At 35.8% G+C, this 11059-nt stretch overlaps 1 protein-coding gene across 2 annotated transcripts in view; it reads right to left on the bottom strand.

Moving 5' to 3' along the window:
• Positions 1–94: 94 nt before the first annotated feature.
• The window catches only part of camkva (CaM kinase like vesicle associated a), a 30047-nt gene continuing 19082 nt past the window's right edge, over positions 95–11059 (bottom strand). For both annotated transcript variants that reach the window (XM_039689682.2, XM_039689683.2), the window contains exons 2-11: positions 8466–8573; positions 8135–8266; positions 7866–7940; positions 7128–7266; positions 6773–6893; positions 5632–5707; positions 3218–3354; positions 3047–3125; positions 2595–2682; positions 95–2095 (exon numbers count right to left, since the gene is read on the bottom strand). In XM_039689682.2, the coding sequence (XP_039545616.2) occupies positions 1844–2095; positions 2595–2682; positions 3047–3125; positions 3218–3354; positions 5632–5707; positions 6773–6893; positions 7128–7266; positions 7866–7940; positions 8135–8266; positions 8466–8560 (1194 nt within the window). In that variant the 5' untranslated portion in view covers positions 8561–8573 and the 3' untranslated portion in view covers positions 95–1843. The remainder of the gene's footprint in view (positions 2096–2594; positions 2683–3046; positions 3126–3217; positions 3355–5631; positions 5708–6772; positions 6894–7127; positions 7267–7865; positions 7941–8134; positions 8267–8465; positions 8574–11059) is intronic.

The raw sequence follows: 11059 nt of genomic DNA, 5'->3' as shown, positions 1-11059 counted from the left end.
AGAGGACACCGGTAGGCCTACAGTTTTATTTGCAAAATGTTTTGTTTAAATTTAGTAGGCCTACTAGACCAGAAATAAGAAGCACCATGGATACTTACACTGTCCAAAAACATTTATTCTGCATATCGAGAGTAACAAAATACAGAAGCCACAAATAAACAGTGACAAATACTTTAGGCTGTGCTGATACATGAAAATCCAAATCACATTCACACATTAAGTTTACGATCACTTATTTAGCTGCTCTGTCTTCTCTTACGAAAACTTTTCTCAGAAAATATATTTCAATGTTTACAGAGCCTGCAGTCAGTGCATCCTAAAAAGGAAAACATAAACAGGAAAAAAAATTGATCTGAGGTCAAACTATTGCACATAGAGGTCAAACAAAATGTACGTCCTTACATTACCTTTTACATTACGGAGATAACACTAACAGATACAACTCAGTGAAGCTATTTACAATGAGGAGTATATTTAGCAAATGATTCAAAGTAAACATGTGATTGTGATCACCATGAGGTCATGCCAAAGACAGTTAAGTAAAACTAACAACATTAAACAAATAAATAGGCAATAATGGACAGTAGCTACAGTGGGATTTGCAGTTTAAAGACATTTTGTTTCATTTCTCTCCACATGGACAGTAAAAATAAAGTGTGGATTTGGCAGAATACATTATCTGGACATAATATACATAGCTATAAGATCATGTCGAGAACACAAATGACCATCAAGAGCAAATTGCTTGGCTACCTGTATGTAATATGGCAGGAACATCTTATCACCTGTATAGCAGTTTCACAGTATTACAGCAATATTCATATTGCTTCATTTGTACTGCACATTTACAGAACGTTCTGGAAACCATAGTCCTCAATGTATTTAAGACTTAATGACACCAGTTGCATTCTATATAATATATGCAGTGCTCTTCGGAATACAGATATAAGGGCAGATTGAATAAAAAGAGCTACATAATTTCTTGTAGGATTGTACAGCGAAAGAAAAAGAAACATGATTCAGCAGTACAAAAACACCAAATAATATTATATTGATATGATAGTATTGATAATAACATTATGATGTGTACATTAATGAAGTACAGCAGTTTTAGTAGCTAGTTAGCTGATATTGTGATGCAGAATATTGATACGAATTGTAATTCAGCAGCTGTGCTCTTCTGCGTCAAACAGACAATTGGAGAATATGAAAGTCTACATCAAAGTCCATTTTTTTCATAAATATACATAAAGCATAATATATATTTTATTTGTGTTTGAGGGCATTATCTTCTATAATGGTTTTAAGATTAATCTCATTAGATAAAAAATAAATAAAAAAAAGTTGCAGTGTGCAATGTGGGGAAAACAAAGGTCTATAACATATAGTTTTCCACTTGCAAGTTTCAGGTATAACAGATAAAGCTTACAAAAATAACCACATAAACCGAATTTAACACATAAACTTAAAACTAAGAACCAAACAAATAAACTGTAATGGCAGCAAAGGTTTGAAGGAGGAATTTTTTGAATTGGTTTGAATTAACAATAGCAAGTTTTGGAAATTGAATCAGTGTGTATTATTCAAGAAGTAACAAATAGTATTTCTTTGATAAATCTATTTAAGAAAATACGGACAGACTACTATGGATCTGGGATTTACATTTTAAATTCTTTGTAGATTACAGCATTTTGCACAAATGAAAATGTAAAATGGCGATCAAGCTTCTAAGCACAACTGAACTTTTGCTCCACCAATAGATTTCAATATGGCGCTGCTCTATTTGTCACTATATTTCTCTTAATGTATTCATCCAGCATTCTATTCATCCCTAGTCTCCCTACTAACGCTGCTGGGATGTCAACATCTCTCCATTGCACCGTGTTGGAGCTGATGCCTCCTGCCCCTGGGACTCGGGGTGATCTTGGCCAACCAGGGTGCTGTGGGGAGGCTCTGGTGTGGCAGCCGGGGGAACAGGGGTGGTGCTGGGGGTAACAGGTCCTCCTGAGGCTCCCAGTGCAGGACTAGAGGCTCCAGAGTCACTCTGATCTGGAGCCCTGAGTCTCTTCATCATGGTGGTCACACGAACAGCTTTCTGTATAACAATGATAATAATGTTTTAATAAACGGTTTAACAAATAATAATAATATTAATTATTCATCAATAAAAACGTCTTTTTACTACGTAAACCCAATCAAATTTTTCTTACACTGTAAAAATATATTGTTGGTTTAACTTAAGAAATTAAGTAACCTGGTTGCCTTAAAATTGTAAGTTGATTGAAATGGAAAAGGTGAGTTAATACAATGAAGGAGATTGATTTAATCATCAGAAACTCAAAATAATAAGTTATCTGAACTAAATAAATTATTTAAGTTGATTTGACAAAAGAAAAAATGTTGCGATAACAAATCTTGAAAAAACAAATATTTTTTAACAGTGTATACACTAGTCTTATACTACTGTAACATTATAAATGCTTTTACTGTCTCTTATATTGAATAATTTATCCAATGCTTGCTGAATAAAAGGATTAATTTCTTGAAAAAAAAAGTTTTACTGACTCCAAACTTTTGTATTAAGATCATCTTACCTTCCATTTAGCTTTAGCAAAGTTTTTCTCGATCTGAGCACAAACGCCATCTTTAATATTCTTGTCTGAGGCAGCATTTCCAGATATCCTAAACAACAAACACAGACACACACAAAAACACAGCAGTTATTTTTTTTAAACAATACTGCAAAGATTAATTATAAAAGGGTAACACTTTAAAATAAGGTTCATTAGTTAACATTATTTAACATGAACTAAGAATTAACAATACGTCTACAGCATTTATTAATCTTAGTTAATATCAATTTCAACATTTAATAATACGTTATTAAAATCAAAGGATGCATTTGTTAACATTAGTTAATACACTGTGAACTAACATGAACAAACAATGAACAGCTGAATTTGTATTAACCAACATCAACAAAGGTTAATAAATACTGTACCATTGTTAGTTAATCCTATAAAAGACACTGGAAAAAGCTCCTTACCACTCATGGTTGATGGCTTCCTGTGCAGTCAGTCTTTGGTCCTGGTCCACATCCATTAAACATGCAACTAGGCTTTTTGCTGCAATTCAGATAGCTAAGTTGAATGTGTGTTTTGATCACAAACCTATAGATTCATTCCAAACATACTGTACAGTGATTTGACTATTGTACCTGAATCTGAGATGTCATCCCAATAGGGCGAATCAAACTCGTATTCTCCAGACAGAATTTTCCGGAACAAGTTCTTATCGTGATTATCATATTCATCATCATCTGTCTCATCATAAAAAGGTGGGTTTCCTGACAGTCTGTTGAAAATTATGATATGACCAGAGTGTTAAAATTTCCTAGGGCAAGAAGATAATTAGAACTGTAGCATTAAATGAGCAACACACTTACAGAGTGACAATGGATCATCTAACACTAAATTTGTCCGTTTCTCAATACCAAGTATGCAAACTTCGGACATGCGTCCTTGGTAGTTCGGACTTGCCAAGTTCGACTCAGGAGAACGAACTTCAGAGGACGAGAGGACGCAAGTCTGCGTTCTTGATCGCATCACTCAGCATGCTCTCGCTACTCCGGTTATCGCTTTATGTATATTTTTTATATTTTAGGCAACAATAAAACGAAATATGCTACAACTCTGCCTCTTTTTGTCAATAATAAAACAAAGTATGTTATAAAACACCACTCTGCCTCTTTTCATTAAAAAAAAATCTAGTATATAAAATAAAATTACACAACCCTGTCTCTTTTTGTTAAATGTCAATTTTAATGATCAATAATATCTAGCCTAAAAGGTGTGGAAGCTATAATGAGAAATAAGGCAAACAATTAAAACATAAGTAAGCTCTCTAATAGGCTTGTAAAAAGGGCCACGAAATCGACCCAAATCGCGGAATTCGATTCGTGGTGAAGGTTTCAAGCGCGTTCCGTCTTTTCCAAGCAAAGTGAATTTTAATTAAATGCAATACATTTAATCTTATGTATTAACTCGTTTCATCTGACTCCATAAAATGAAAAGGTGCATCAATGATATCTGTGCATCATTTAATACATTAATGCTTGACTATTCCTTTTAACTCTAATGAAAATAAAGTCAAAGTCCGTTAGAATAGCCAAATATAACAATTTATTATGTCAGGTAAATGTATTATTACAATTCCACAAGATAATCAGAGCAAACCATCAATTGTTTTAGGACAAAGGAACTTTACCCAACATACTACATGAGCTGAGCCTTGAAGACACAACATCACGGGCTGATCTGAATACAGAAAGCAGCCATGAACTCTTGTGCATTTTCCTTAAATAGAGCCAAACCTTACCTGATCTAATCACCAAATTTACCTGATCCAATCACCAAACTACAATGGACTGAAACCCCCACCATGTTTACTGGGGGAAGGAGAGTTTGCATTCAGGCAAAAGGTAGAATGTGATTAACTCAAAGACACACCCTTTTGTGTGCAAGATATTTCTATATTCTTAAAAACCTTATTACCTTTTCTTTAACTTCTTTGGAAATGAGACATTATTACCAGTCACCCTGAGACTTTTGAAATGATTCTAAACAGTCCTTTAAGATTATCACATTCACATTAAAAACACATATTCTTGTGTGAGCTTCCTCTGCAAGAGTGAGTGTGTGTGTGTGTTGTTCAAGCAAGGTCCTCTTGTCTCCAGAAGACACTGGTCACTGATTATATCAACCAGTTCCAGTTTTCTAGTCTTACAGGCTACAAAGTTAAAGTTAAATAGCGTAAATATATAAAGTTATGAAACTTCCCTTTGCCCTCAGCCAAAACGATTTTTTTTTTGCCATTGAACAAACTATAGTTTAATGAGACCAAAGATAGACTTATACACAAGACGAATTATACGTTTATCCACTAGACTAGAGACATCAGAGTCGCACTAGCCGAGGTAAAGCTGTTCCAGTCGGGGTTGATGAGCGCTGAGCGCTCGGTGAACGCTTGGATGAACTCGGAAAACGTCAGATACATTTTTCAAATGGGGGCTATCTTTATAAATAAAGCACAGATTTTAGATTTAAACAACCACATTCTCACCTGAAACACTGTTAAAATTACATTTCATGACACAATAACAATAGTATTTTGATATTTCGCGGGCTTTCTCCTCTGCTATTGACGCTTGCTGGTTGGCGCGAGATGGATTCTGGGATACTTGGCCATCTCAAGTCCACACAAGTCACCTCTCGATGCATCCTCGGTAAACGGGGCGGAACAAGAACACATCCGGGGATTTAAAATGGACTTGGCTAGATGTGAACTTTGATTTGGAACAGTACTTGGGCAGTGAATGATGACGTTTCACAAGTCCACAAGAACACAAGTACACATATTGAGAAACAGCCTGTGACTGCAGGAAATGGAATGTACATGCTGATGAACTCATCAAAGAAGTGTCAGACAAATGACCCCAAAACAGATATCTATGGGGTATACTAATAAATATCATTACTTAATATTATACTCATTCAAGAACACAATGCATATAACATGTTGGACTGTCTTACACAATGAATCAAATGTATAGATGATGACACATGGACTCACAGGATGTACATGATCACCCCGATGGCCCAGCAGTCCACTGGTCTGCCATATCTCTGTCTGCCAACCACCTCTGGAGCTACAAATGATGAAAAGGTGAAATATATAAAAAATATAGTTTAAAACACATTGGACATGTGTAATGTAATGGCTAAAAAAGTGGTGTAACCATCCAGTAAAAGTATTTAAAGGTCCCATTTTGTACACCTTTCTGGAGTTTTTTTTAGGTTTTGATGTCCTTTAGAATATATTGAAGTATAAGTACCAAAAACCATCTCAAAACATTTTTACAGGAGCTCTGCTAAAACAGATTGATTTTGGCCTGTCTAATTCATATTCATGAGCCTCTCTTCTGATTGGTCTGTTGTATCTTTAATGAGTAACTTCTTTGAAAAACCGGCTTTGAATTGTGCCTGATTGACAAAGCAGTCACTTGTGAAATGTGCAGGACAGACGGGTAATGCTAAGGTCGAACTAAATTGCTGTGTTATTTCCAAATAAATAAACATTAACCACTGGTCTCTTGTATTACTGTTGTTCGGAAGCCTGTGCGCAATGATGTATTTTCCTGACATCCATCGACTGAATAGCATTTTCTCGACATGTTTCTGTGTTGTTGATGCTCAGCAATGGCATGGACACGATGTTGTCTGGGGGTTGGGAGTTGGCCAGTGTTCGGGGTGGTGACTGAATAGTTCTGACGTAACATTTTACGGAAGTGAAACAGCTTGTGAAAAGGCACAGCTACTTTATGCAGGCTGTGCGCATTTTTCTGTGGATTGACTGTTTTGAAACGTATATGGTAGTAACCTAGACCTCTGTTATCATGAAAAAGGCGGTAAATTTCAGTTTTGACAATATGGGATCTTTAAATAAGTTCATGAGACCTTAATAATTTATAAGAAATACATATATTTTACACAAAAAGTAAACCTCGCAAAAAGGTTTTTATTTATTTAATTTAATTCAGAAATTAAAAAAGAGGTGTATTGAATTTAATTGTATTTTTTGTTTAAATAACTTAAATTGATTAGTGTTACATCATTGATCTTAATATATTATAGTTATACCAATATATTTATTAATAACCATAAGTCATAATATAGGACAGTTACACCTGAAAACTCTGACACTTTTTCCTTACCAAGGTACTCCGGAGTGCCACATGGCTCTTTGATGAGACCATTTTCAAGTTTGGCCAGGTGAAAGTCACTGATTACAATCTTGGAGTTCTTCAGACGGTTGTAGTAGACCAGATTCTCCAGCTGACGAGGTGAGATATAGAAGTAAAAGAAATAAATTATGCCTCAAATTAAACCTCAAGAAATTCACATTGCAAAACCTTGTATTAAAAAACAAGAGAAGAGTCAGGTCATTGTCAATGATAATAGAATGTTCCTTTTTTGCATAAATGAATTCTTTATGGTGTCTAGTCTGAGATTGTATTCTGGTGCAATACCATGTGGTGACCATTAGATGGAAGTGAAGCCCCAAGTCACCTTTAGGTTTCTGTGAACGATGTGGAGAGAGTGTAGGTAAGCCACAGCCTCGAGCACCTGCCGAATCACATTGCTGGTGTCACGTTCTGAGTAGTAGCCCTGGTCTAAGATCCAGTCAAACACCTCCCTTCCTGTGGCCCTGAAGTAAAGCCAAACCAAATAGTCAATGTATAGGATCATTTCACAAAGATGTCCACTCTTTAGTTTATAGATAAAAAATTATCAAGTTACAAAAAAGCAAATGCATCTTTACTTTAAGAAAAAGTTCCCCTAAAAAAGAAAAATTGTCAACATTTCAACCATTTACAGTTTGAAAACCCCAGTCCTTACTACTGGGTAAATGCTGTTTGCTTTTCTATTATTTTATATTCCAAATATCCTTTAGGCATATATATATATATATATATATATATAAATATATATATATACTGTATATATATATATATATATATATATATATATATATATATATATATACATATATATATATATGTGTGTGTGTGTGTGTGTGTGTGTGTGTGTGTGTGTGTGTGTGTGTGTGTGTGTGTGTGTGTGTTCCACAGAAAAGAGAAAGTAACATGAGTTTGGAACAACATTAGGCTGAGTAAATAATAAAAGAATTTTCATTTTTGTTCAAGTATTTCTTTAAAATCGAATCACAATGGAAGCCAATAGTATTCATTCACATTCTTGTATGTTCTCTTCCCCTCTCTCACACAAAATTCTCAAAGCACTTACAGCTCCAGAAAGAGGAAGTACTCTTTTCTCGTCTCAAAGACATCTACCAGCTGGAGGATGTTATGATGCTTCACCCTGCGGGGAGAGACAGAGAGAAACTGTGACACTGTGAAAGGAAGCAGGCTAGGAACTGAAAAGAAATCATGACTATCTGCATAAATAAAATCATTTGCATTCTTTTTAAACAAATTTCAGCACTGAGCACCATCTGCAGGCACCTTTCTTCACTAAAATGTGTAACATCTAAATAAACTGCGCGGAAAACGTACATTTTCAAGATGAGGATCTCGTTTTTGGCTGCTTTCCGTACTTTTCTCCCATCTTTCTTTAGGAACTTTTTACAGGTGTACATTTTCAGTGTGTTCTTGTCCTTCGCCCTGAAGATTTCACAAAACTCCTCCCTGGTAACGTAGACAATAAACAGTGCTATTGAGTCAATGTTGAAAATCTAGGATTTAATCTAATTTAAACCTGGAAATAATTTGTAATGAAGAAAAAACTATATTAATTTAGAAAAGTGCAAATAAAATAGCATTTCCTCAAGCATACATTTTGTATAGAAAGATTACTTTAAAAAGGAAGAAAATAACAGGTACTCACGATTTCACTACCTGTCCCAGGTCATACTTATCGGTGACTTCTGAAGGACTGTTGTAGTCCTTCTTCTCTCCCAAAGTCAAACAGCCAAATGGCATGGCTGCTCTTGCCCTGGAAAGCAAATACAAAATCATGTTTTTTTTGTTTGTTTGTTTTTTTAAAGAATCGTGTGTACCTGCATGAATGATCACAAACCACGCAGTTTATTGAGGCAATGTGAGTTATTACTTTTGTAAGCTATTTTAATTGAGCTTATTATTTTACTTTGGTGCGTAATCATTTTACAGCACATTGGAGGAGTGAAGGCTTTCACATCTGTAATTTGGTTCATTTGATCCGGACTAATTATACTTTGTATAATTTTCAGGCGTTTTGGTTCTTTTTCACACCACACTGATTGCTCTGGTCCGAATCATTTGATGAGTTGATGAAACAAACCAAAACGCAGTCACGTGACAACATCCACATCACTCGTTGGCCAGATGTGTCTTGAACGTATTTCCATAACTGCACTTCGATTGGTCAGAATTAACGAGCGGGAAAATTTCAACAGAACTCCCAGTGATAATATAATACAATACAGTTCAAACGTTTGTGGTCAGTAAGATTCGTTTCTTCTTCTTTTTTTTAAAGAAATTAATACTTTCATTCAGCAAGGATGCAATATTAATTGTGACAGTAAAAAGCATTTCAAATAAATATTGTTCTTTTGAACTTCATTAAAGAATCCTGAAAAAAAGTCACAGTTCTCAAACATATTAAGCTGCACTTTTGAAGGATCAAAGGCATAAATTACATTTTAAAAAAATATACTTTAAATTGTAACAATATTTCACAATTTTACTGTACTTTTGATAAAATAAATGCAGTCTTGGCGAGCATTAGTGACTTCTGAACGACCATCGTATTCTACACAATACAAGCAAAAACCTGAAAAAAAGCTACTGTCACAGCAATAATAATGTAGAGGCAGAATTCAACACAACTGCATCAGTCTAATTCTCCTTTATCTTACATGTTCAACATTGGCAAGAAAATTATCATCCTCTCAATGCACCATGACGTTGATTATAGAATTTGTCGTTCCTGTGAATATTGCGTGAATGAGGGGTGGTGTTTGGGCAGATATTGTGTTTTGCGGTAGAGCCCGACCGATAAAGGATTTTGAAGGCCGATACCGATACAAATATTTGTTGGTTTTAAAATCCGATATTCCGATATATCGGCCGATTTTTTTATTTTTTTATTTCAGAAACGCGCAACAAAACATGAACAGATTTCCCTAACATTAGTTATTTGCAGTTATTTATGAGTTTTAACTAAAATAATATAATAATGCTTTTTAAAAAAAAACTTGTTTCTTTTATTGTTACAACAGAACAGACTGATGATAGTGGCATTAGCTAGCTTTGTGGTCAGCTAGTCTATAATGAGCCATAATTTAGCAATGGATTACGTCATACTGCTAATTGTAAAACATACATTTTCAATATAACAGGCCAAGGAGAGATGATATACCTCATTGCTATAACTGTCACGTTCTTTTAAAGAAATACTTCAGTCACATTGTCAAAAGTTAAAAGGACAGTCAGTCAACTACACTGTAACAACGTAACGTAACTATTACTAGCTAATTCCGCTTCACTCTCGCCTTATTTAACAGCAGCAAAACTGGACATGATAGTCACAAATTTTGTCATGCTTTTTTGAGTTAACTGATGGGGATGTTCTTTTCAATGTATGTCTCGTGACCAACTCAACGAGTGTTGCCAACAGGGACGGTGTTGAGTGCCCTCTGGTGGACAAACTCTACAACTCCAACACTCATGACATGGTTCAAGCGTGTTTCTTCCGTTTTTATTTTACTTTTGAAATATTCCTTTATCGGCCTTTATAACTGGCGATGGCGATAGTTTGGAAAATGCCTAATATCGGCCGATAATATCTGCCTGCCGATATATATTGGTCTGGCTCTATTTTGCGGTAGGTAGTATGCCATACGGAACCGTTGCCACCGAACCTACTTTAACGTAGACAGAGGGGCTCGACAGCCTTAGTCAAACGGGTTGGCGCGCCGCGTATGGTTGGGTTGCGGAGAGATTGTGAGATAGTGGTTAGGTCACATATGAACAACGAGGAAGGGGCAACCTCAGCAGCAGGAAGGACGTAAAGGTCAGTAAGCTGGGCTGAGTTGAGTGAGGGACGGAGAGAGGCGACTCTTGGACGCCAGAGTCACTGTCGAGCCCTCTTGAGTTGTCGTGGGCTAGTCGATGAAACACTGAGGATGGAAGGTGCCCACTTGAAGACCCTATAGATGTCCCCTACTCGGCTCAATCCAAACGGTTGTCGTGTTGGTCCACTGGGAAGACCACACTTTAGTTGCACCCGTCAACTCGTGTGTGCTGATGCGCCAAGTACACTGCAGCCGATAACGCCGGACAGAATGAGAGTCGCATCACCATATGGAAACAAGTTTAAATGGATGGAGAAGCATAGTTTACTGTAAAGCTAAGTCTTAGTTTGTGCGAAAGCAGAGTACAAATCAGCATGAAGTGTTAACATCTACTCTCGTATAAAATGGAAATCATGTCTTCTAT

Source organism: Pimephales promelas, chromosome 8 (assembly GCF_988280905.1).
Source record: "Pimephales promelas chromosome 8, fPimPro1.hap1.1, whole genome shotgun sequence".
Classification (NCBI taxonomy): Eukaryota; Metazoa; Chordata; class Actinopteri; order Cypriniformes; family Leuciscidae; genus Pimephales; species Pimephales promelas.
The sequence above is the reverse complement of the archived record's forward strand: the minus strand, read 5'-3'. Positions and strand labels throughout refer to the sequence as shown.